The sequence below is a fragment of the Cervus canadensis genome, chromosome X, assembly GCF_019320065.1.
Source record: "Cervus canadensis isolate Bull #8, Minnesota chromosome X, ASM1932006v1, whole genome shotgun sequence".
Classification (NCBI taxonomy): Eukaryota; Metazoa; Chordata; class Mammalia; order Artiodactyla; family Cervidae; genus Cervus; species Cervus canadensis.
The window spans coordinates 143,019,965-143,045,236 of NC_057419.1; the positions used below are offsets into that span (position 1 = coordinate 143,019,965).

General features: G+C 52.2%; 3 protein-coding genes, 1 long non-coding RNA gene and 1 other non-coding gene across 16 annotated transcripts; 4 read left to right on the forward strand and 1 right to left on the reverse strand.

The window, feature by feature from the left end:
* The first annotated feature begins 56 nt into the window (after positions 1-56).
* RPL10 (ribosomal protein L10) lies at positions 57-2,495 on the forward strand. Of its 2 annotated transcripts, XM_043458495.1 has the most exons (6): positions 57-200; positions 919-977; positions 1,073-1,180; positions 1,376-1,514; positions 2,041-2,203; positions 2,288-2,495. In XM_043458495.1, the coding sequence occupies exons 1-6, from the start codon at positions 178-180 to the stop codon at positions 2,438-2,440; spliced, it is 645 nt and encodes a 214-aa protein (XP_043314430.1). In that variant the 5' UTR covers positions 57-177; the 3' UTR covers positions 2,441-2,495. The 2 variants fall into 2 exon arrangements, with proteins under 2 accessions (XP_043314430.1, XP_043314431.1); XM_043458496.1 differs by lacking the exon at positions 2,288-2,495 and having other exon boundaries at positions 2,052-2,160.
* LOC122436173 lies at positions 1,861-1,995 on the forward strand. The gene has a single exon (XR_006267932.1). It is a non-coding gene; the product is annotated as a small nucleolar RNA SNORA70 (small nucleolar RNA).
* DNASE1L1 (deoxyribonuclease 1 like 1) lies at positions 2,336-6,713 on the reverse strand (the record flags this gene model as incomplete). Its single annotated transcript, XM_043459861.1, has 7 exons — positions 2,336-4,235; positions 4,323-4,571; positions 4,652-4,764; positions 4,924-5,024; positions 5,914-6,000; positions 6,085-6,173; positions 6,537-6,713. Coding segments are annotated over 7 exons (963 nt in total), but the record flags the coding sequence as incomplete, so codon positions are not given.
* A 3,934-nt stretch (positions 6,714-10,647) lies between these two features.
* On the forward strand, positions 10,648-11,411 carry LOC122434788. Its single transcript, XR_006267450.1, has 2 exons — positions 10,648-11,138; positions 11,261-11,411. It is a non-coding gene; the product is annotated as an uncharacterized LOC122434788 (long non-coding RNA).
* A 2,346-nt stretch (positions 11,412-13,757) lies between these two features.
* Positions 13,758-22,094, forward strand: TAFAZZIN (tafazzin, phospholipid-lysophospholipid transacylase). 11 transcript variants are annotated; one of them, XM_043459216.1, is made up of 13 exons: positions 13,777-14,270; positions 14,428-14,556; positions 15,693-15,778; positions 16,028-16,113; positions 18,261-18,325; positions 18,755-18,889; positions 20,093-20,173; positions 20,281-20,322; positions 20,555-20,617; positions 20,778-20,830; positions 21,173-21,250; positions 21,363-21,461; positions 21,654-22,094. In XM_043459216.1, the coding sequence occupies exons 1-12, from the start codon at positions 14,162-14,164 to the stop codon at positions 21,459-21,461; spliced, it is 1,026 nt and encodes a 341-aa protein (XP_043315151.1). In that variant the 5' UTR covers positions 13,777-14,161; the 3' UTR covers positions 21,654-22,094. The 11 variants fall into 11 exon arrangements, with proteins under 11 accessions (XP_043315154.1, XP_043315153.1, XP_043315152.1 ...); XM_043459215.1 differs by having other exon boundaries at positions 13,778-14,270; positions 21,633-22,094; XM_043459219.1 differs by lacking the exon at positions 20,778-20,830 and having other exon boundaries at positions 13,758-13,982; positions 14,196-14,270; positions 21,363-22,094.
* Positions 22,095-25,272: the final 3,178 nt, after the last annotated feature.

Sequence of the window (25,272 nt, forward strand, 5' to 3'; positions counted from 1 at the left end):
TAGGCTGCCTATATAAGACCTGCGCAGGGGTGGGAGCGCCTCTTTCCCTTCGGCACGGTGAGTAGTCGCGGGCTCTGCGTATGGCTGTGCCCTTGCCACTTCTTCTAGTTTAATACCTGTGTTCGACTTCTTTTCCGACTTTGTTTCATTGTAGCCACTGAAGATCCTGGTGTCGCCATGGGCCGCCGCCCCGCCCGGTGGTGAGTGCTACTCCATCCTTTTTCACTGCTGGGAAGCGAGAGGACAGCCATTTAACCGTTAAAAGTAACAGTGGGGTGGGGTCTCCCTGGTGCGGCTTTTCTGTCCTGGGGACGGACTGCGTATTCTCTGAGACATTCCAGGTCACTTGAGGTCTTCCCCCATTTTGTTTTAGCGGTGGATTGACCCAATTTTGCATACGATGGCCCCATTGTAGGGGTACACACGATGGTCTACCCTGCATCCCGCCTTCTGGACTTGAAAATTCGTCGGCTTAGTTTCCTCTCGGGGCCTCTGTACCATTCCCATCTAATTTCCAGGCGACGTGCGATGTGGGCGCCTCGGATGCCAACGGCAGTCCCGGAAAAGTGGCTTCAGCCGCCTCGGCCCTGCAGGGGGCGCCGGGAGCCCTTCACATTGCTTGGAGGCGAACTTAATGCCACGTGCTCCAAAGTCCATTTAGGTGGATGGCTTGAACTGTGCTATTTTCTATTTAAACCGAGAAAGTGTATTTCAGAATGTTAGAATTATATGACGTTTAAAACAACAGGATCGAGGATGGTATTTTATTTTTTAATCTCCTGTCATGGGTGACTTGCTTTAATGCCCATTTCCTGTAAAGGAGACCAAGCTTGGAGATTAACATGTGTGAAACTCTCAACGTGCATGTTGTAGAGCTCGTTTATGAACCCTCTCTAACCTGGGTCCTCTTCCCTGCAGTTACCGGTATTGTAAGAACAAGCCGTACCCAAAGTCCCGCTTCTGCCGAGGTGTCCCTGGTAAGTAGGGACAAAGCTTCCAAACAGGTTTGGATGACCTAGTTTCTTATGGGACTCCCACACTAAGCAAGGTTGTCTTGTCTTTTTTTTTCCAGATGCTAAGATCCGCATCTTCGACTTGGGGCGTAAGAAGGCCAAAGTGGATGAGTTCCCACTCTGTGGCCACATGGTGTCAGATGAGTATGAGCAGCTCTCCTCTGAAGGTGAGGCAGGCTTCCTTGTTAGTGTTGCCCGGTTCCTTGTATGTGCCGTTCCCCCCAGCCAAACCTGGAACTCACTGCACTGAAATGATCAGCTTATTAATCACAAGTGCCCAATCGTTAGCCGGTTTGCTAAACTCATCCCACCAAGACAGAGAGTCATGGTAAATGCTTCTGTGGCATTTTGTCTTCCCGTAGCCCTGGAGGCTGCCCGTATTTGTGCCAACAAGTACATGGTGAAAAGCTGTGGCAAAGATGGTTTTCACATCCGAGTGCGGCTCCACCCCTTCCATGTCATCCGCATCAACAAGATGTTGTCTTGCGCTGGAGCTGATAGGTGAGCTGCATCCTGAGACCTTTACTTTGGGCTTGATGATTTTCATCAACCAGGGCAGAGAGGTGGCCCCACAGAGATTGACCCACAGCAAAGCCAGGCCAAAGTGCTAGCAAGTGGGCCTCAGTGGACATTGAACAACCCAGAGTCCCAGAAAGAAGCTCAAAAGGCATCATGGCTCTGGGCAACATTGCGAGGTGCTTCTGTGGGAATAGCTCCTCTTTGCACCTGATGACATAACCTGCAAGCAAGCAGGTTGCTGGGGTGGTCATAGGTTGGTTGGCTTTCAGAGGAGTCCAATGGCACCTTGCAGGGACTCTAGCTAGTCTGTTTTTCAGTTCTCTGTTCTTTGCAGCCAATTAAGCCGACTGTGCTCTTTTCCCCATGGGGGCCCAGTGTGCAATGGCTGCAAACAGCAGCCTCCTTGGTAGTGTATGCAACCTGTTGCCTGTACAGGTAGCCCTAAGGGACCTTGGAGACAACTCTTCCTAGTGGGCATTCATGACTGGCCTGCTGTTTCTCAATCTAGACTCCAGACAGGTATGCGTGGTGCCTTTGGAAAGCCCCAGGGCACAGTGGCCAGGGTCCACATTGGCCAGGTCATAATGTCCATCCGCACCAAGCTGCAGAACAAGGAGCATGTGATTGAAGCCCTCCGCCGGGCCAAGTTCAAGTTCCCTGGCCGTCAGAAGGTAAGGAACATTGCAGCCTTGATCTCCCCTTTCTCTGCTCCTGGCCTCAGGGCCCATGATTCAGTTGTTTCTATCTCTCTCTAGATCCACATCTCCAAGAAGTGGGGATTTACCAAGTTCAATGCGGATGAATTTGAGAACATGGTGGCAGAAAAGCGACTCATCCCGGACGGCTGTGGGGTCAAATACATCCCTAATCGTGGTCCCCTGGACAAATGGCGGGCCCTGCACTCATGAGCATCAGCTCTGTTCCCTCCTTAATCACGCTCACCAATAAATGCTATTTCCTGTCCATCTGTCTTTGCATCTGAATTCATGGTGGGTGGGGAACCTCTGGAAGCCCCAAGGGTTGCTGTCATTTCAGAAGAAGGCTGACAAGCTGGCCAGTTGACAGTAAGGCCAGTGAGGTACATGCCTTGACCCCAGGCAGTCAGTTCTGAAGTCCTGACCTGTATGTGGAACACTGAAGCACACACCCTGGATGATGGAAAAGGGCTTGTGGTCTAATGTTGGCCTTAGGCTGCTGTGGAACTTCACCAGACAGCCCTGGAGGTGGGGGTCGTCCAGTTAGCCCTAGAGTAAACATCTGTCCTGTGCCTAACCACCTTTTCCTGTCTTTAGAGTTGTTGAGAAACCTTGTTGCCCTCCCCCATCTTAAGCCTAGTCCACCACCCCTTATAGGACTTCATTTTCAGGGCCACCACCCCTGACATCAAGTTGCTATGGCGGAAATGTTTAGTCTCTAAATTGAGTCTGACTCTTGTGACCTTGGAGGCTGTAGCCTGCCAGACTCCTGTGTCCATGGATCTCCCAGGCAAGAATACTGGAGGGGGTTGCCATGCCCTCCAGGGGATCTTCCCAACCCAGGGATGGAACCCAGGTCTCCCGCATTGCAGGCGTTTTCTTGATTAGCTGAGCCACCCTTGTACCTCAAGTAGATGTTTCTAGATCACAGATAGTTCACAGTATGATGGATCTGATGTCCAGATTTGTAATGAGGTCTGTTTTCTGGAAAAGGGAGGTGGGGAAGAGTTCTGTGCTGACAAAACACTAAATGGGGCTATTAACTTGCTGTGTGTCCTTTTACCCCCCATAGGACTGCATATTTACAAACTATAATTGTTACATGATGACTGGTTTCTATAGATACTTTGTGTGCATCTATAGCCTTGGTGACCAGCCTCTTCTAGGCAGTGCTTGACCACACCCTGAGTGGTAGGGGCCAGATTGCATTGTGGTTCTGAACATGGATTTGGCCAGAGGTGTTACAGCATCTGGTTAAATTACAATGAGTTTGACCACTTGCTGTTGTTTTCTTATGTGTGTGTGTCTGTTTGTAAACTGCTGATCTCTACCCTTGTATCTCCTGTTGTTTTCTAGTTTATGTGTGTGTGTGTGTGTGTGTATAAACTGCTGATCTCTATCCTTGTATCTCCTGGGGTCTTAATACTTTTTCCTAGGAGTCTTGTGTATGTTAAAGATGACCTTTTGGCACGTCTGCTACACACATGTAATGTCTGTGTCATCTGGCTTTCTATTCTTGGAGTGGATGGTTTTCTCAGGATAAAATCCTTTGATCTGTTGCGATTCCCTTCTCTGAGCCCTGCCCTTGAGCCAAGATCACCTCTCCTGAGCCCCTCACCCCCTACCCCAGCCTACTGTCATTCTTGACACTACCCTGGGGACAAGTGGCATGGGTCCAGCCCCAGGGCCCCACCTGCCTTTTCCACCTTCTGATGACAGGCAGGCACAGGCCCGACCAGAGGACACACCCAAAGCGAAGGCACACAGGGGGGTGGCACCAGGGCAGGCTAGGAGCAGGGCAGGGCTTTGAGTCCAGAAGACAGGACAGTCCTCACATTGGGGCAGCAGGTACGCAGTGGCTTCAGGCCACCAGGCCCAGCTGGAGGGCCAGGAGGGGCAGCAGCAGTGACAGCCACAGAGTGGCCAGGCCGGGGGGCTGGACCCCATGCGCTGCCTGGCTCAGCGCCAGGTCCACCTCCACAGGGTAGTGATCACTGATGTTGAGGGCCTGGGGGCGGGCAGAGGGGGACAAAGCATCAGTCTCAGGCCCGAGGGGCTTCTCGGGGAGCCCATTGTGGCCTCACCACTGCTTTACCTCCTGCTCAGTGAGCCCAAAGCTCTGGGGGAAGTCGAAGGCGGCTGCGCCACGCAGCAGGCTCTGGAGGTGCTCCCCGTGGAGCACAATGCGGTCATAGGTGCAGTGGGTGCTAGCCCGCACCGTAGTGTCCACGCCGTCAGCGATGGCCCAGTGGAAGCCGGCCTGAGTCCGAAGGACTAGGTCATCCAGGCGCTTTTTGGTCAGCGACGCGCAGTCAGCATTGAAGTCCCCAAGCAGGATCACATCCTGGAGATGCAGGCAGCCATTGGGCCCGACCACCCAGCTGCCCTGGCCCTCCTCCCTCCATAGAATCGGCCCAGCCTTACCTTGGTCTGCCAGCGCCTGGAAGCATCCAGAAACACGTCATACAGGGCATTCAGCTCTGTCTCCACGGCCTTCGGAGTGGTGTGCAGTGGGACCAGCACCAGGCTGGGAAGAACTGCAAGATCCCAGGGACACAGGGCTCCCAGCCACTCCTGGCCCTCCCCGGCCTGGTCCCTGCCGGATGACCGACCCCCCCCCGCCCCCCAGCAGAACCCTCCAGACCCCGCTTCCTGCTCCCCCATAGTGGGACCACCGTTCTACCCCCTCCTCTTACCCTTGCTGTGTAAAGAGAACCAGCACACAAAGGGCTCCCGGGTAAAGAGGTCATCCTGATCCTCGTACACGTAGGAGTCCCGAACCTCTGCCTCATGTGACCTGGTGGACCAGGGACAAGAAGCAGTGGCCCTGTGTCACTGCTCTTGGTCTGCAAGTGCCCGCATCAGAACTGGCACTCAGGGAGGGGGACCCACCACCAGCAGCTCTATTTCATGGAAGCACAGCCTTCCAGCCCTTCTTTCTAGAACTTCTTTTAGATTGAGCTAGAATTCACTTACTATAAAAGCACCTTGTCTAACATGCACAGTTCAGTGGCAACGCACAAAGTTGTGCAACCATCACCACAATCAATTTCAGAATAGTCTTAGCACGCCAAAGAAACATCACTCATGAGCAGTCTCCTTTCCCCTCCCCTTCAGCCACTGATCTGTTTTCCATCTCTGCTGAACACATCATGCGAATGGAATCAAATAATACGTAGTGTTCTGTGACTGGTTCTTTCCCTTAGCACGTCTGTCCCAGCTTAATCCGGGCTGCAGCCTGGCTGAGACTTCCTCCCTTCTTAGGCCGAATGGCAGGTCTCCATCCCCGACGGCCACTCTTGCCCTCTCAATCCTGACCCCCCAGGCTGTCCTCCCAGGGATTGAGGGCTGTTTCCAGAAACTGCGTCTGCCCAGGACTCAAGACAGGTCCCCAGGGAGTCTCTTCCCAGGAGCTGCAACCAGTCACTCCCAAAGAGGGGGCCACCCTTGCCCTGAGCCCCAGTGGCTTCCACAGGGGGGAGGCATGGGGTGCCCACGTCTATGCTTGGGGAAGGAAGACATACTGCTGGAGGGAAACATGGGCACCAAACCTGTCTGGGCTAGAGAACGGGAAGACCCCGGGATAACACCTCTGATGAGAAGTACGATGTGAAGATGAGGGCCACCCTTGTGGCTACTACACAGCGCCAAGCGTCCAGGCCACCTCAGTCTCTGTCTGTGCTCACCGGTAGATATACACGTACTTCTCCTTGTATGTGCTGCGCCCCAGCAGGAGGCTGCTGTGGGAGGCGTAGGGCCCAGAGTCACCAAATCTGCCAGGAAAGGGGACCTGGGGTCAGCGACCCTGAGGCTCTGGGGCGGGGGGCCTCCCTTAAGACCCACAGAGCCCTCCTCACCGATTGAGTTCTCGAAGCAAGAGGGGGATGGCACTGTCAGAAGAGTCCACCACCTCCTGCAGCACCGTGATGTCACAGCGAGCCAGGATCTGCAGGAAACCAGGAAGGCTAGCCCCACTCAGGGTCAGCTGCCCAGGGAGAAGGGTGGTCTCTCTGGGGACCGGGCAGTGGTGTGGCCATGAGTGTCATAACACGCTGGCTGCAGCCCCAAGAGAGCCATGAGGCTAGAAAAGCCCTGGGAGAAGATGGAATGCCATCGCCATCAACACTGCACCCATTTCACGGAGGAGGAGACTGAGGCCAATGACAGGGAAGGAAGGTGCTGTTCCACATTGCCACACCATGTCTCCTGATGTCCCCCTCTTCTCTGGGACATGCCCCTGGTCAGACAGGGCTAGGGGCTTTGGGTCATGGTCCTCAGGGGCCCGGCTTCCCTTCAGGGATGAACTGACCTTCACTAAGGTGTCGAGCACAGGTTCCCTGGCCACCTTGGCAAGTGTCAGCCGCTGCGCATTGAAGGCACAGATGCGAAAGGTCTCAGCCCCACTGGCCAAGAGGAGGAGCAGGAGCAGAGCATGGCCGTGTATGGGCTTCTGGAACCCTCCAGAGGAATCCAGGTTGCCCCAGGTTCAGGTCCCAGTTGCGCACAGTTCTAGTTCCAGAAGGACATGGTAATATGCAACAGAGAAAGTGATGCTCATCCTGCTACCCAGAACCAGTTTCCCTGTGCTGCCACCATCACACATGTCCTACCTTTCTTCCTTGTGGATACTTTCCAACATCAGTATGTATGTCGGAAGCTCTTTTTCAGTCTTCTTCTTTTTCATTGCGATCAAATACACATAGCATTGAGTTTACCATCTGAACCATTTTTAACTGAACAGTTCAGTGGCGTGAAGCACCTTCACCTTGTTGTGCAACCATCCCCACCATCCATCCCCAGAACTTCATCATCTCCCCAAACTGAAACTCTGTCCCCATTAGACAATAACCCCCCTTCCCTCCCCCAGCCTGTGGCCCACACCATCCTTACTTTCTGTCTCTAGGAATCTGGCTCCTCTAGGCACCTCATGCAAGTGGAGTCATACAGTAGCTGTCTGTGACTGTTTGATTTCACTGACCATACTGTCCTCATTACATCCACAATGTAGCAGGTCTCAGAATGCTCTTTTGAAATTCTAAATAACATTCCACAGGATGGATGGACCACATTTTATCTATTCACCTATCCATAGACACTGGGTTGCTTCTACCTTTTGGCTACTGTCAATAATGCTGCTGTGAACATGAATCTACAAATATCTCTTCAAGCTCCTACTTTCAATCCTCTTCATTAAGTATCCAGAAGTGAAATTGCTGCATCATGTAGGTTCAAGAGATTAGATCTGATAGACAGAGTGCCTGAAGAACTATGGACGGAGGTTTGTAACACTGTACAAGAGATGATGATCAAAACCATCCGCAAGAAAAAGAAATGCAAAAAGGCAAAATGGTTGTCTGAGGAGGCCTTACAAATAGCTGTGAAAAGAAGAGAAGTGAAAGGCAAAGGAGAAAAGGAAAAATATTCCCATCTGAATGCAGAGTTCCAAAGAATAGCAAGGAGAGATAAGAAAGCCTTCCTCAGTGATCACTGCAAAGATATAGGGGAAAACAACAGAATGGGAAAGACTAGAGATCTCTTCAAGAAAATTAGAGATACCAAGGGAACATTTCCTGCAAAGATGGGCACAATAAAGGACAGAAACAGTATGAACCTAACAGAAGCAGAAGATATTAAGAAGAGGTGGCAAGAATACACAGAAAAACTATACAAAAAAGATCTTAAAGGCCCAGATAACCACAATGGTATGATCATTCACCTACAGCCAGACATCCTGGAGTCCAAAGTCAAGTGGGCCTTAGGAAGCATCACTACGAACAAAACTAGTGGAGGTTATGGAATTCCTGGTGAGCTATTTCAAATCCTAAAAGATGATGCTGTGAAAGTGCTGCACTCAAAATGCCAATAAATTTGGAAAACTCAGTAGTGGCCACAGGACCAGAAGAGTTCGGTTTTCAGTTTTCATTCCAATCCCAAAGAAAGGCAATACCAAAGAATGTGCAAACTACCACAAAATTGCACTCATTTGTCATGCTAGCAAGGTCATGCTCAAAATTATCCAAACTAGGCTTCAACAGTACATGAACTGAGAACTTACAGATATACAAGCTGGATTTAGAAAAGGCAGAGGAACCAGAGATCAAATTGTCAACATCCATTGGGTCATAGAAAAAGCAGGAGAATTTCAGAAAAAAACATCTACTCCTGCTTCATTGACTACGCTAAAGCCTGTGACTGTGTGGATCACAACAAACTGTGGAAAATTCTTATTTTGGAGAATTCTTAAAGAGATGAGAATACCAGACCACCTTACCTGCCTCCTGAAAAATCTGTATGCAGGTCAAGAAGCAACAGTTAGAACCGGGCATGGAACAATGGACTGGTTCCAGATTGGGAAAGGAGTACAGCAAGGCTGTATATTGTCACCCTGCTTATTTAACTTATATGCAGAGTGCATCATACAAAATGCTGGGCTGGATGAAGCACAAGCTGGAATCAAGATTGCCAGGAGAAATATCAATATCCTCAGATATGCAGATGACACCACCCTAATGGCAGAAAGTGAAGAGGAACTAAAGAGCCTCTTGATGAAAGTGAAAGAGGAGAGTGAAAAGATGGCTTAAAACTCAGCATTCAAAAAATTAAGATCATGACATCCAGTCCCATGACTTCATGGCAAACTGATGGGGAAACAATGGAAATGGTGACAGACTTTCTTTCCTTGGGCTCCAAAACCACTGCAGATGGTGACTGCCCCTTAAAATTCAAAGACACTTGCTCCTTGGAAGAAAAGCAATGACCAACCTAGACAGCATATTAAAAAGCAGAGACATTACTTTGCCAGCAAAGGTCAGTCTACTCAAAGCTATGGTTTTTTGAGTAGTCATGTACCAATGTGAGAGTTGAACCATAAAGAAGGTTGAGTGCTGAAGAATTGATGCTTTCAAACTGTGGTGCTGGCGAAGATTCTTGAGAGTCCCTTTGACGGCAAGGAGATCAAACCAGTCAATCCTTACGGAAATCAGTCCTAAATATTCATTGGAAGGACTGATGCTGAAGCCAAAGCTCCAATACTTTGGACACCACATGCAAAAAGCTGACTCACTGGAAAAGTCTCTGATGCTGGGAAAGCTTGAAGGCAGGAGGAGAAGGGGACAACAGGATGAAAACAGACATGAGTTTGTTTGAGCAAGCTCTGGGAGATGGTGAAGGACAGGGAAGCCTAGTGTGCTGCAGTCCATAGGATCGCAAAGAGTCGAACACGACTGAGCAACAACAATAAAATGGTAATTCTTTTTTTTTTTTTTTTTGAGGAATGTCATACTATTTTCCACAGTGGCTGCCTCATCTTCCATTCCCACCAGCAGCACACCGGGGTTCAACCTTAGAGTTGATTCTACCTTTTCACCACCATCAGCAACCAGGAGGACCATCTTGGTGCATTTCTTTCTCCCCAGCTGCCAGACATGATCTTTAAGACAAACTCCCAGCAGTATAATTGTTGGATTCAAGTCAGCCAGAGTCGTGTCCCGACTCTTTGCGACCAAAGCCCACTTCCTGCTGGTGTCACCCTTACACAGCCATGTCAGTCTGGCTACTTCCCTCTGCTGGCTTTTCTCTGTTGCTTCTGTGACCTTCCTCCCTGGGCTGACTTTCTCCCTGTCTGGGCCCCCTGCCTGTTTCTCTCTAGCCACCTGCTAGAGTCACTCATGCTAGTTTGGGCTCCTGCCCCAGTGCCTATTCTGGGATGCCCATGGGTCTTTAGGCAGCCCTGGGCAGGCAAGCGCAGGCTTGGAGGCTCTGGGGCCAGGGGCTCCCAGGAGGGGGGAGGGCAAGAAGAACTAGAGAGTTCCTGCCCTCATGGCTTCCCTGATAGCTCAGTTGGTAAAGAATCCGCCTGCAATGCAGGAGACCCTGGTTCAGATCCCAGGAGCAGGAAGATCCCCTGGAGAAGGGATAGGCTACCCACTCCAGTATTCTTGGGCTTCCCTTGTGGCTCAGCTGGGAAAGAATTCGCCCACAATGCGGGAGTCCTGGGTTTGATCCCTGGGCTGGGAAGATCCCCTGGAGAAGGGAAAGGCTACCCACTCCAGTATTCTGGCCTGGAGAATTCCATGGACTACCATGGGGTCACAAAGAGTCGGACACGACTGAGCGACTTCACTTACACATTGGCCTCAGCTCAAAGCGGGTCAGGTCTCCCAACACCAGCCCTGAGCCCCAGCCCTGGAATCCCCTTCCCGGCTGGCCTTCCCAGGCTGGGGGCCACTTTCTACTTCCCCCTCTGGCCAACGGGCGCCCATACCTGCGCAGACCGGGTCGTCTCCACACTTTTCTGCTCTGTGAGCTGATCGCGACAGCCCCCACGGAATCGCAGCGCCGGCCTGGGCCAGAGACGGAAGGAGACAGCAGAGGAAGACGCCGCCGATCCGCTGACCGCCCCGTCGAGGCCAGTTCGCCGGCCTCACCCTTCCCGGCGAGCGGGCGTGGCCCTGGCTCCGCCTCGGCGGTGGAAGGGAGGGCGGCCCGGAGGCTTGGGAAGTGCTGACCCGGCCGACCGCCTTCCCAGCAGACTCCGCCTTCCCCGCCCGCGAGGGACCCGGCGCCGGCGGTGGCCAAGGCGGCGGAGACTCGGAGGCGCGGGGCGAGCCGTGACTCAGAGCCGGCCCTGGGCGCAATCTGGTGGCGAAGACGCCCGACCTGGAGCGCCTGGCGCACCGAGGGGAGCCCCGCGGCGAGCCTGGGCGCTCCCCACCGCACCGCCCCCCTCCAAGACAAGAGCCTTTTCTCCAAGTCTTCGGGCCGCGCACTCCTAGGTTCTCTGCGTGGCCGCAGGCGAGCGGGCGCAGGAATGCGCGGTGTAGGTGGAGCCCAGGGCAGACCGCGTGAAGAGTCCCCGTGGGGGTCGTTGCTGGGACAAGTGGGCGACTCGCGCGGGTTCTGCGGCCCGGCGGTGAGTCCTCACTGGCTGCTTTGTAGTGCGGTCTTCCCCGCCTACCCACTTGTGGATTGGGGGTGGTGATGAGCAGAAGGTTTGGGCATTTTTAAATTTTTTGGCCTCGCCACACCTTGCAGGTACTTAGTTACCGGACCAAGGACAGAACCTGCACACTTGGCAGTGAGAGCGCGGAGTCCTAACCACTGGACCGCCAGGAAATTGGTGGGGAAATGTTTTTTAAATACAAGAAGTCATGCTGTGCTTTAAAAAATAAAAATTAAAAATATACTGCTTAAGGAGTACAGGCCTTTCTTTTTAGGTGATGAACATGTCTGGAACTAGTCGGAAATGGCTGACAACATTGTGGATGTATCAATACTAAATGATATATGATACTGTTATATATATTTCCTATTGTATGTTATATGCATACATTGCATATATGTATGTTATATATACATTGCATATAACATCACATATGACATTATATTACAAACATACATTCATACAGTGCAATTCTATAATATGGTAATTAAATAAAATTGTATGTAGTTTCATCAATTCTTCGGTGCTCAGCTTTCTTTACAGTCCAACTCTCACATGCATACATGATTACTGGAAAAACCACAGCTTTGACTAGATGGATCTTTATTGGCAAAGTAATGTCTCTGCTTTTTAATATGCTGTCTAGGTTGGTCATTGCTTTTCTTCCAAGGAGCAAGTGTCTTTTAATTTCATGGCTGCAATCACCATCTGCAGGGATTTTGGAGCCTAAGAAAATAAAGTCTGTCACTGTTTTCATTGTTTCCCCATCTATTCGCCATGCAGTGATGGGACCGGCTGCCATGATTTGAGTATTTTGAATGGTGAGTTTTAAGCCAGCTTTCTCACTCTCTTCTTTCACCTTTATCAAGAGGTTCTTTATTTTTTCTTCACTTTCTGCCATTAGGGTGGTGTCATCTGCCTATCTGAGGTTACTGATATTTCTCCTGGCAGTCTTGATTCCAGGTTGTGCTTCATCCAGCCTGGTATTTCACATGATGTACTCTGCATATAAGTTAAATAAGCAGGGTGACAATATACAGCCTTGACATACTCCTTTCCCAATTTGGAACCCGTTCATTGTTCCATGTCCAGTTCTAATTGTTGCTTCTTGACGTGCATACACATTTCTCAGGAGGCAGGTCAGGTGGTCTGGTATTCCCATCTCTTGAAGAATTTTCCACAGTTTGTTGTTGTGATCCACACAGTCAAAGGCTTTGGTGTAGTCAATAAAGCAGATGTTTTTCTGGAACTCTCTTGCTTTTTGTATGATCCATCAGATGGACATTTGACCTCTGATTCCTCTCCCTTTTCTAAATCCTGCTAAACATCTGGAAGTTCTCAGTTCATGTACTGTTGAAGCCTCACTTGGAGAATTTTGAGCATTACTTTGCTAGCATGTGAGATGAGTGCAATTGTGCGGTAGTTTGAACATTCTTTGCCATTGCCTTTCTTTTGGACTGGAACGAAAACTGATCTTTTCCAGTCCTGTGGCCACTGCTGAGTTTTCCAAATTTGCTGGCATATTGAGTGCAGCACATTCACAGCATCATCTTTTAGGATTTGAAATAGCTCACCTGGAATTCCATCACCTCCATTAGCTTTGTTCCTAGTGATGCTTCCTAAGGCCTGCGTGACTTCAGACTCCAGGATACCTGGCTCTAGGTGAGTGATCATACCATCGTGGTTATCTGGGTCATTAAGATATTTTTTGTATAGTTCTTCTGTGTATTCTTGCCACCTCTTCTTAATATCTTCTGCTTGTTAGGTCCATACCATTTCTCTCCTTTATTGTGCCCATCTTTGCATGAAATGTTCCCTTGGTATCTTTACTTTTCTTGAAGAGATCTCGTCTTCCCATTCTATTGCTTTCCTCTATTCCTTTGCATTGATCACTTAGGAAGCCTTTCTTATCTCTCCTTGATATTCTTTGGAACTCTGCATTCAGGTGGGTATATCTTTCCTTTTCTCCTTTGCCTTTTCCCTCTCTTCTTTTCTCAGCTATTTGTAAGGCCTTCTCAGACAAGTATTTTGCCTTTTGCATTTCTTTTTCTCGGGGAATGTCTTCATCCCTGCCTCCTGTACAATGTTATGAACCTCCATCCATAGTTCTTCAGGCACTCTATCAGATCTAATCCCTTGAATCTATTGTCACTTCCACTGTACAAGTGTAAGGGATTTGATTTAGGTCCTACCTGATTGGTCTAGTGGTTTTTCCCTACTCTCTTCAATTTAGGTCTGAATTTTGCAGTGTACGTAGGTAATTATGTAAAATTACATAGTTTAATAACATTACATATGGTACATTCATAAAATAATCTATATAATAAAAATGCTATAAAGTAGTTAATTCCATGTTAGGTGAAATTAATGAAAACAAAGGGGAAAAAGCTAAAAGGGCTCTGCCAACCCCGACCTTGAGTGGCGTCAGATAAACGTGCCGGCAGCCCGTTAGTCACGGAGACTTTTCCAAGGACGAACAAAGTAGACAAAAGGGACGTGGACTCTGAAGGGGGCGGGGCTAAAGCCCCTCCTGCGCCGGGGCGTGGCGGTAGCGGCGGCGCGGCGCGGCGGGGCCGAGCCGCCCGTGAGCCCGTCATCGCTGCCATCAAGCGGCCTGAGCGCGTTTTACGACAGTCGGCGGTCGAGCCCGGTGCCACCGCAGTCTTGCTTTCCGGCGGGTCCGCGGAGCTCGCGGCTACCGCCGCCATCCTCCCTGGCTCTTGAGTGCGCTCCCAGTTTCTTGGTTCCGGGACGGCTAGTGGGTGACGCGAGAGCGAGGCAGGGGCCAGGCCCGGTTCAGGCCCGACCCGCGAGGTGACCTTGGTCGAGTGCCCTGTCGCGCCGAGCTGCGGCGCCCGTCCGTGGGCCTGTTAGTGACCCGGCTCCCGAGCGGTTGAGGACGTAGACCTAGAGCGGCCCCTATAGGCTTGCCCCAGGGCAAGGGGAGCGCCGGGCCGCTGGGGGCTGTGGCGGAAGCTGGGTCGCGGGGGGAGATGCCCCTCCACGTGAAATGGCCGTTCCCCGCAGTGCCGCCGCTCACCTGGACCCTGGCCAGCAGCGTCGTCATGGGCCTGGTGGGCACCTACAGCTGCTTCTGGACCAGTGAGTGGGCCCACAGCCGAGGCAGGGTCGGCCGCGGGGCTCCACGCCCAGCCAGAGTTGGGGTTCGGGGCACTGGCAGGGGCTGGCTTGGTAGGGGGGAGCCCTGGGCCCCCGGGGAAAGGAAGCCAAGATCCCGACCCTGCCCGTCTCCCCTCAGAGTGCATGAACCACCTCACCGTCCACAACAAGGAGGTGCTGTATGATCTCATCGAGAACCGAGGCCCAGCCACACCCCTCATCACGGTCTCCAATCACCAATCGTGCATGGATGATCCTCATCTCTGGGGTACATGGGCCAGCGTGCTCGGCTTGGGGAGGCAAGGAGGGAACCTGGGTCAGGGCCAAACAAGCAGAACAAACTCCTCACAGGGCTCTTTGCCCGGCCCTGACACTCCTGTTTCTGGGGTGTCCTGCCCCAGGGATGAAAGTTTGATTTGTGGCCCCTGCAGCATTCCCCTAGGCAGTACGATTTGGGGAGGGCACCTGGAATTTGGAGGAAGTGAGGAGATGACCACAAGGCAAGGTCTGACGGCTTCTTTACTCTGAGCTATCAGGCCTGTGGGACCCTCCATTCTCTAAACTGTTGACGATTCCAAAGAGCCTTGGGAATAAATCTGAGGAGCACAGGGTGTCCTGTCAAGAAAGCTCTGGGCTAGGGGCTGGAAGACCTGTGTCCTTGTTCCGGCTTTGCCCAGCTGGGTTTGTAGCCTTTTACCAGCCTCACTGGGGAGTCTAGAAGTTCTGCTGTGCTGACTTCACAGGTAGTTGCTTGGCTGTAATAACCCAGGTGGCTGGCTACAGGGGTGTCCAGAGCTCCCACTGCTGGATGAGGACAGGGAGCTCATGGGGACCCATGTGGTCAATTCAGTCTTTCAGAGCACACACTTGCTGCTGGGCAGAAGATGGCCTATAGGGTGCCAGAGGCAGATCCCAGGGACCAGGAGGAAGGTTTTAGTGCAATCCAGTCACCTGGACCAGGGTGGTGGCAGTGACTGGAGGAATAGTTAGAAGGATGTGCTGTGTGCATGCTTAGTCGCTTCAGTCTTGTCTGACTCTTTGCGACCCTATGGACTGCAGCGCACAAGGCTCCTTTGTCCATGGGATTCTCTAGGCAAGAATACTGGAATGGGTTGTCATGCCCTCTTCCAGGGGATCTTCCCCACCCAGGGATCGAACCCCCATTTCCTGTATTGCAAGTGGATTCTTTAATGCTGAGTCAGGAGGGATGGGCAACATTAGCATATATCAGGGAGGTAGGCAGACTGGATGTGGTGACTACTAAGATATAGGGGGTGGGAGACGGAGGAGCCAGGGAGAACTCGGGGGTCCAGCCGAAGGGTCTGGAAGATAGCTCTTTCGGCCATAGGGAAATGTCCTTCTCCCTCATTCCCTGAAATGATGACAGAAAGTGGTGCCCCCTAGGTACAAGGTCAGTTGGGGCATGCAGCCTTCTCTCCTCCAGGGATCCTGAAACTCCGTCATATCTGGAACCTGAAGTTGATGCGTTGGTGAGGAGAAATGGACCCCCACTGTGGGCCCAGCAGGCCTTACCCGTCTGCCCAGATTGGCCCTCCTCCTGGCCTGCTCAGGAGGTGGCCTCCAGCAGTTCAGGCAGGGCCTGGGGTGGGACCCCACTGGCCCTCCTGTGCCTCCATTCTGCATTGCTGATGCCATCAGGCAGCATGCTGGTGGGGGGAGGGTGGCAGGGATGCAGGATGCAGGGGAAGCTGGGATGACCACATCCATCCCCACTCCAGGACCCCCACAGCTGCAGACATCTGCTTCACCAAGGAGCTGCACTCACACTTCTTCAGCTTGGGCAAGTGTGTGCCTGTGTGCCGAGGTGAGCCGCTCCTCTGCAAGGGGCTGTTGGACTGTTGGGTGCTGGGGATGCTTCTCTGGCCCTTCTGGGGGCAGAGAGACTGGTGACAGTGTCTGTGGTTCAGCTGCACTAGGAGTTGAGGGACTCCAGTGGGACAGGCTGCCTGGGTGCCAGGGGCGGCTGCCTCACTTGCATGAGGCCCACCTCCATCATCTGGGAGGAGGGAGCAATGGTTTCTTGGAGAGCACCAAGTTCCCTGCGAGTGCCGGAGGACTGGGTGCCCTGGGGCTCTGGCATTGGAGGTCAAGGAGACATTATCCACAGTTGCTTCTCGGGAGGCTGTTGCTAAGAGACGCACTGATGGCCGCGTGGTGTCATCAGTCAGCGATGGTGGTGGCATGTGCCGGAGGCTGTGAGTTTGGGAAAACAAACAGGCTTCTGTGTCGAGCCGTGTGACATGGAGTGATTACTCCGCACCTCTTGAGAGCTTCAGAAGGTCAGGGCCATTTGGATCCCCCTTCTCCAATAAAAGGGGCTCGGAGAGATAAAGCTGCGGGGCCAAGGTCACAGGGCGAGAGGTGGCCAAGCCTGGATTCAAATACAGCTTGCTTGTCCCTCTGGGGAAGTGGGATTTTTCCCGGCAGAGTATGAAAGGCAAGGCATCCTAGACCCAGGAAGCACATAGCAAACCCTGGAAGGGTACATGACCAAGGCAGAAATGTAGGTTGCGGGCTGCCTGTGAAGATTCTAGAACATTCGGCAAAGAATTTGACGTGCTTTCGTGTGAGGTTGAGAGAGAGAGAGAGCCCCCAGGCTGCAGTGTACCTGGTGGACAGAATCAGGGTTGAATGGAGGCCAGGAGCCTGGTTAGGGGCTGTCACAGTTCCTCTGGTGACAGGGCCTCTGGGGGTCACCACAGAGAGCCAGGGACCACGTGCTTTGAGCTGTGTTTTGGAGGTGGAGTTGCCAGGACTTGCTGATAGATTGCTCGTGGGCGGGGTGGGGGGGCCGGCGAGGAGAAGAAAACTCAACGATGACACTAGGTGACGGCTGGTGCCAGGGAGCTGCTGGGAGGATGGGACCAGGGACGAACAGCAGGGTGTTGAGAGACCCTGTCACCAAGGAAGGAGCAATCCAGAGACCATGTGATGTGCCATTCTGGAACTCTAAAAGATCCTGGGAACTCTGGTGCAGACAAAGTCGGCCACACAGAAATGAGAGCGTAGAGGGGGAGAGAAGGGACCAGAACAGCCCCTTACCACAGTGGAGACACAAGCCCCCAGCAAGCAGGGAGCAAAACAGGGCTCCTGGCTATTGTGGAAGCGTCCCATGACCCTGGAGAAGCCACTTCCCTGGACTGACAGCCACCGGAGCTGTGGCAGTGGTGGGGAGGGGCCCAGCAAGGGGGGCCACTTCTCCCAGAGGTTGGGGTGTCAGGAGGAAGTAACCAGGGGGGCGTTTGAGGGGAACCTCGAATGGGGAAACCTTATTGCTAGTAGTGGAAATGGTGATAATGGTTTAACTCGGTCGGAAAAGAATCTGCCTGCGATGCAGGAGATCTGGGTTTAATCCCTGGGTCGGGAAGAGCCTGTGGAGAAGGAAATGGCAACCCACTCCAGTATTCTTCCCCGGAGAATCCCATGGACAGAGGAGCCTGGCGGGCTACAGTCCATGGGGTTGCAAGAGTCAGATACGACTTGGCGACTAAACCATCACCATCCACTGAAAAGTTGCCGTGCCCACCCCTCAGGTCTGCAGACTTACTCCCCAGAGAGCCCTGTCTGGAACACTCGCTTTTTGCTGCATTTGGAGGCAACTTCATCTCCCCAAAACACAAGCAAAGGCCCCAGTGTCATGGCAGTTGACTGTGGTATCCATCACTCACTGCTCCGAGCGATGCTGATGCTGCTCGGGTACTCTGTCTTGAGTCTCAGTCCCTCCTTTCTGTGACCTCAGAGGCCTTCCATGTCCACTTCTAGCCTCATTCTTCTTTTTGACCTGTATCTACATTTTAGGGTACAATAAAAGCAGCAAGTGCAGTCTTAATCCTAAGCACCTTCTGGTGAGAGAATGCGGGAAGGGACAAGCTGTCAAATGCATTGGTCACAGTAAAGGCCTAACAATTGAAGCAAAGGAAGTACCCAGTATACTTTGCTTCTGTGTTCCAGAAAATTTCCTCCCCACCTCCTGCTAGGACATGAAGTGTCAAAGTGGTCTTGCACAAGTCATGCAAGTGAGTAGAAATAGCATTTTAAAAGCTAAACATCCTGAAGGGTTGCTCCCCAAGCATAGAATTTTAAAATTTCGATCGTGAGCTGGAAGGCTGGTTCGCACCAGTGGGTTTTTGTAAACCTCTGTGCCTCTGAAGCCCAACCCTAGCGTGTCATGTGGTACCAAGTAGGGAACCTGCAGCTCTCACTCACAACACCCAGAGAAACTTCAGTGGGTGACTGCTCCCCAACTCCAGCCCCTGAGGTAGCTGCCGGGCTGTTTCCATGTGGATCGGGTTGGGACCGTTGGTTCCCTATCTAGCACCTTCCAAAGACTTGGCCTTGCAGAGAACAGGTTGTAAGTCCATTTCTTAGGGCATTGGCCCAGGTAGTCCTACCGTTCATCTGTTCTTGTCTCCCTCTTTGTTTTATTTTTCTTGTTCATTCCACAGGGCAAGCAAGATCTTACTTCCCTGACCAGGAATGCACCCACACCCCCTGCAGTGGAGGTGTGGAGTCTCAGCCACTGGGCCACCAGGGAAGCCCCAATCTCCCCCTTTGTGTTGTGGCTCTCTACTCCTCACTTGGTGAGATAAGGATATTTACCCCACTTTTTCAGCCTCCCTCTTTCTCGGTCTCTGTCCACTCTCCGGACAAGCTTGACAAGCAAGATTTTTACTGCGTGTGGGCACAGATTGTCCCCATGTGACTCCCAAGTCGAGAGCCAGCAGTCGTGTCTGGGTTATTGCTGACCGCTGGGCCACTTGGGGCCAGTGTCACAGTCTCGGGGCATCTCCGAGGCAGTGTTGCCAGCATCGGGGATGGCTCAGCCACAGCGTTTTCCACGTAGTGGATTTGACTTTTTCCCCAACTCTCAGTGACACTATGAGTCAAAGTCATTCAGTCGTGTCCAACTCTTTGTGACCCCATGGACTATACAGTCTGTGGAATTCTCCAGGCCAGAACACTGGAGTGGGTAAGCCGTTCCCTTCTCCAGGGGATCTTCCCAGCCCAGGGATCGAAGCCAGGTCTCCCGCATTGCAGGTGGATTCTTTTTATAAAGGGCGACTCAAGTTTTCAAGGGGCACCCTTCGATGAAGGGGCCAGCAGGAGGGAGGGACAGCAGAGACTGAGGACTCAAGCGGGGCTCAGAGGCCCCTGAGGGGTACCTGTGGGAACTGGCCTGGAAGAGACCCTGGGGAAAGGCTTGCTGTGCAGAACCTGGGGCCCCGGTGAGACTGGAGATCACAAATAGCCTTGCTTTGCTCCCGCAGCACCAGCGGCAGCCGCTGGGAGGCTTGCCCCCAGACTAGCTCATCCCAAGGCTCCAAGAGCCCAACTGTGGAAGCGGGGGCAGGGAGGACAGTAATCAGTTTGGGGGTCTGAGAGGGCACACACTGCAGGTGTCTGACCACAGCCGGAGTTGCTCAGGGGCCGCAGCTGTGCTGGGACTGACGGGCAGAAGGTGGGGTCATAGATGGGTTGTAAGGAAGTAAGGGGAGTCACTCAGTTGTGGCCGACTCTGCAATCCCATGGACTGTAGCCTGCCAAGCTCCTCCATCCATGGAATTTTCCAGGCAAGAGTACTGGAGTGGGTTGCCATTTCCTTCTCCAGGGGATCTTCCCGACTCCGGGATCTTCCCGACCCAGGGATCAAATCCAGGTCTCTCGCATTGCAGGCAGACACTTTACCATATGAGGTGTTCGCATGGACCAGGCCCTGGGGGTGAGGCAGAGGAGGGGGGTCCTGGGACAACCAAGACTGATGGAGGAGACTTTCTCATTGGCAGGAGACGGCGTCTACCAGAAGGGAATGGATTTCATTTTGGAGAAGCTCAACCACGGGGACTGGGTGCACATCTTCCCAGAAGGTCAGTGGCGCTGGCAGGGTCGCAACCCACTCGAGGATCTAGATGGGACTGCCCCCTATCCCCTCCCAGTGGCCCCTAAGCCACAACTCCATCCTCTCTCTCTACAGGGAAAGTGAACATGAGCTCCGAGTTCCTCCGCTTCAAGTGGGGTAAGAGCCACTGGTCCTTTCTGGCTGGGTGGGACCTGGGCACATGGGGTGGATGACAGTGATCATTGCCACAGAAGGGGGACAGGGGCCCAGACCAAGGCCTACCTGGCAGAGGAGCTGGCCCAGGGCAGCCACTTTGAACGGGGTTGGGGGGAGGGCAGGAGCGGCCCTGTCCACAGGCTGGCATCAAAACGCTGCTCATGCCAATGTTTCTGCCTCTCCCCCTGGGCAGGAATAGGTCGCCTGATCGCTGAATGTCATCTCAATCCAATCATCCTGCCCCTGTGGCATGTCGGTGAGCCTCCCTCTCGGGCCACTGCTGCAGCCCAGGGAGAGGGGCTTCGCATGGTGGTCTTGTGGGGTGGGTCTCCTCCGGGTGGTTGAGGCAGGGTTCCTGGACTGCCCCGCTCCACCCCCCACACCTGCATCCTGGCTCTCTGTCTGCTGTGCTGCAGGAATGAACGACGTCCTTCCTAACAGCCCACCCTACTTCCCCCGCTTTGGGCAGGTAGGTGGGGCCGCCAATCATGTCTGTCTGTCTGCCCTCTGCCCCGTGACTCCCACACGGCACCACCAAGCCCAGATTCAGGAGGGGCTGGGCTTGAAGCAGAGGGAACAGAGTGAAGCAGAGACGAGGGGCGGTGGTTTCCTGGCACCACAGCCAGGGCAGGGGCAGGATAGGGACGATTTGGGCATGGACTCCAGGACTGGCAGGGCTCTTGGATGTCACTGAGCCCGACTGCTCTGTTTTAAAACGGGAGGGTGGACCCAATGGGGTACTCAGCATCTTAGCACTGGAGTTGTGGGCACCCCGTTCCTGTCAACCCACTGGCGGCTGGTCTCCCCGCAGAAAATCACTGTGCTGATCGGCAAGCCCTTCAGTGCCCGGCCTGTGCTCGAACGGCTGCGGGCAGAGAACAAGTCAGCGGTGAGTTTCTCCCTGGGGCTGTCCTCGCCTGTCCTGGTGCCCTTGGCTTCCCCAGGCACCCTGGGTGAAGCTCCCTGAGGACTGCATGGCAGCCTCAGTCCTTCGCCCTCAGGTGGAGATGCGCAAAGCCCTGACGGACTTCATCCAAGAGGAATTCCAGCGCCTGAAGAGCCAGGCAGAGCAGCTCCACAACCACCTGCAAGCCAGATAGGTGCCATCCCGCCTGACCTGGGTCCAGCTGCATTTTGGACTGGGGGGAGGGGCGGCTAGGCCTGGGCCAGACACAGCTCTGGGACCCCTCCCAGCTCTCTCAGTGCTGCCTTTGGGTGCTGGGCTGGGGGATGGACTGATGCTCGGAGCTCAGATATGGTCCTTTTGACAGATTGGTGCATAACCCTTCCAGGATTCCCCCTCTGAGTGGGTGAGCATCCCAGCGCCTCTGGTTCTGCCACTGAAAGAAGTCTCTCAGCTGTTCCTGGCACTTGGCCACACAGGGAGGAAAGACCTTTAGGCAGGGGGCTCCCTGCTCTCTTGCCTATAAGCCGTTTGCTCCCAGAGCTGGAGACTGGAAGGAGGAGCCCTGATCTTACTGCTTCCTCAGGGATAGCCATCAGCCATGTCTTCCTTCTGCCTGTGCTCCCTGCAGGCATGGGAGCCTCAGGCAGGGCCCCGCCCTGGGCTGCAGGTGGAAGAGCTGCCCTTTTCTATAAGGGGAGCCCGTCCAACGGGGCCTGAGACCTGGCGCCTCGCTGGGGCCCACTGTTCTTTCCGCCTCCCTGGCATCACTTGAATCCCCTGGTTGTTTTATAAACTATTAATAAAGGATTTGTGTTGTGCTCTTTTACCTCTGGCCTCTCTGTTGGGGTGGGGCTGGGAGGTGACCCTCTGGACCAGAAGGCTGGCCCCTGAGAGCTCTGGGCATGTCAACAGCACTTGACCGGATGGGCTCTCAGTGGGCACCAGCCACTGAAGACTTCCATCCTTGTCTGTGATCCCCACACAGCCTGATAAGAGTAGGGCTTCATCTCATTCTGCAAATGGTGCAGCGTGAGGTTAATGGACTTGATTCAAAACCTAAAGTTTGCAAGGTAGGGAGAAGCAAGTAGCAATTCCGTCCTCGGGCTGGTTCCCAAGGCAGAGGTGGTCTCCGAAGCTCCCAGTGAGCCGCTGTGAACTACACGTGCTGTGATAGGAGGTGGGAAGTGGGACAACTTGACTGAGTTTGGGGCTCTGGGTGGGAGAAAAGGTAGGAGGATCCAGGGTGGTGGCACTCCTGGCAGAAGGGAAATCCTCTCAGAAAAGCCAGCTCTGTTTAGGCCTCCAGTTTGTCACAGGTGGTTGTTCAGTTGCTAAGTTGTGTCTGACTCTCTGACCCCATGGACCGCAGCACACCAGGCTTCCCTGTCCTTCACTGTCTCCCAGAATTTGCTCAAATTCATGTCCATTGAGTCAGTAATGCTATCCAACCATCTCACCCTCTGCCACCCTCTTCTCTGGTCCTCAATCTTCCCCAGCATCAGGGTCTTTTCCAAAGAGTTGGCTCTTTGCATCAGGTGGCCAAAGTATTGGAGCTTCAGCTTTAGCATCAGTCCACCCAATGAGTATTCACGGTTGGTTTTCTTTAGGATTGACTGTTTCCTTTACTTTTTCCTTTACTTTACTTTTTCCTTTAATTTTCCTTGGCTTTCCTTTTTTTCCTTGCCTACTTTTCCTTTAGGAATGACTGTTTCCTTTACTTTTCCTTGACTTTTTTCCTTTAGGATCAAGTCCTTGATCTTGCAGTCCAAGGGGCTTTCAAGAATCTTCTCCAGCACCACAGTTCGAAAGCATCAGTTCTTCAGTGCTCAGCCTTCTTTGTGGTCCAACTCTCACATCTATGTATGACAACTGGAAAAACCACAGATTTGACTATACAGACCTTTGTTGGCAAAGTGACGTCTCTGCTTTTTAATATGCTGTCTAGGTTGGTCATAGCTTTCCTTCCAAGGAGCAGGATCTTTTAATTTCATGGCTGCAGTCACCACCTGCAGTGATTTTGGAGCCCCCAAAAATAAAGTGTCACTGCTTCCACTTTTTCCCCTTCTATTTACCATGAAGTGAAGGGACTAGATGCCATGATCTTAGTTTTTTGAATGTTGAGTTTCAAGCCAGCTTTGTCATTTTCATTCACCTTCATGAATAGGCTCTTTAGTTGCTCTCACTTTCTGCCATTAGTGAAGTTCAGTTCAGGCGCTCAGTCGTGTCTGACTCTTTGTGACCCCATGAACTACAGCACGCCAGTCCTCCCTGTCCATCACCAACTCCCAGAGCTTGCTCAAACTCATGTCCATTGAGTTGGTAATGCCATCCAACCATCTCATCCTCTGTCGTCCCCTTCTCCTCCTACCCTCAATCTTTCCCAGCATCAGGGTCTTTTCAAATGAGCTCTTCACATCAGGTGGCCAAAGTATTGGAGTTTCAGCTTCAACATCAGTCCTTCCAGTGAACACCCAGGACTGATCTGCTTTAGGATGGACTGGTTGGATCTCCCTGCAGTCCAAGGGACTCTCAAGAGTCTTCTCCAACACCACAGTTCAAAAACATCAATTCTGTGGTGCTCAGCTTTCTTTATAGTCCAACACTCACATCCATACATGACTACTGGAGAAACCATAGCCTTGACTAGACAGACCTTTGTGGACAAAGTAATGTCTCTGCTTTTTAATATGCTGTCTAGGTTGGTCATAACTTTCCTTCCAAGGAGTAAGCGTCTTTTAATTTCATGGCTGCAGTCACCATCTGCAGTGATTTTAGAGCCCCCCAAAATAAAGTCAGCCACTGTTTCCACTGTTTCCCCATCTATTTGCCATGAAGTGATGGGACCAGATACCATGATCTTAGTTTTCTAAATGTTGAGCTTCAAGCCAACTTTCTCACTCTCCTTGTTCACTTTCATCAAGAGTTTCTGTAGTTCTTCACTTTCTGTCATAAGGGTGGTGTCATCTGCATATCTGAGGTTAGCCATTAGTGAAAGTTGGACCATAAAGAAGGCTGAGCGCCGAAGAATTGATGCCTTCAAGTTGTGGAGCTGGGAAGACTCTTCAGAGTTCCCTGGTCTTTGAGGAGATCAAGCCAGTCATTCCTAAAGGAGATCAACCCTGAATACTCATTGAAAGGACTGATGCTGAAGCTGAAACTCCAATACATTGGCCACCTGATGCGAAAAACCGACACTCTGGAAAAGACCCTGATGCTGGGAAAAATTGAGGGCAGTAGGAGAAGAGGGCGACAGAAGATGAGATGGTTGGTTAGTACCACCAACTGAATGGATACGAGTTTTAAGAAACTCCGGGAGATAGTGAAGGACAGGGAAGCCTGGCATGCTGTGTTCTATAGGGTCGCAAAGAGTTGGACACGACTTAGCAACTGAACAACAACAATGGGAAAAAACATAAACCCTTGTAAACCCTAAAAAAAGAAAGAACATAAACCCTTGTGGCTCAGCTGGTAAAGAATCCACCTGCAACTTGAGAGACCTGGGTTCAATCCCTGGGCTGGAAGATCGCCTGGCAAAAGGAAAGGCTACCCATTCCAGTAGTCTGGCCTGGAGAATCCCATGGACTATACAGTCCATGGGGTTGCAAAGAGTCAGACATGACTGAGCGACTTTCACTTGTAGGAAAAAACAGACTGTCAGCCAGTTTGCATCTGCATAAGTCCAAATGTAACATCTCTTTTTCATGTATATGTTTTATATTCATTTTGACAGACATCAACTATTTCATGAAGAGTTCCAGTTTGATACACTAAATAAATGTTCCATTTTTCCATGTAGTTGTGTTTTAAATTAATTATTAATTTAAATTTTGGTTGCACTGGGTCTTCATTGCTGCCAGAGCAGGTGGTTACTCTCTAGTTGTGGTGCACAAGTTTCTCACTGTGGTGTTTTCTCTTGTTGTAGAGCACAGGTTCTCGATGTATGGCCTTCAGTAGTTGCAGTACGTGAGCTCAGGAGTTGTGGCTCAGTAGTTATGTCACATGGG

Bases quoted from the DNA above. Each gene is read 5' to 3' on its own strand.
- RPL10 (XM_043458495.1), top strand. From the start codon at position 178: ATGGGCCGCCGCCCCGCCCGGTG. The intron at 201-918 runs GTGAGTGCTACT...TCTTCCCTGCAG, and splicing joins GGCCGCCGCCCCGCCCGGTG to TTACCGGTATTGTAAGAACA. The intron at 978-1,072 runs GTAAGTAGGGAC...TTTTTTTTCCAG, and splicing joins CTTCTGCCGAGGTGTCCCTG to ATGCTAAGATCCGCATCTTC.
- TAFAZZIN (XM_043459213.1), top strand. From the start codon at position 14,162: ATGCCCCTCCACGTGAAATGGCCGTTCCCCGCAGTGCCGCCGCTCACC. The intron at 14,557-15,692 runs GTACATGGGCCA...GGTGCCCCCTAG, and splicing joins GGATGATCCTCATCTCTGGG to GTACAAGGTCAGTTGGGGCA. The intron at 15,779-16,027 runs GTGAGGAGAAAT...TCCCCACTCCAG, and splicing joins AACCTGAAGTTGATGCGTTG to GACCCCCACAGCTGCAGACA.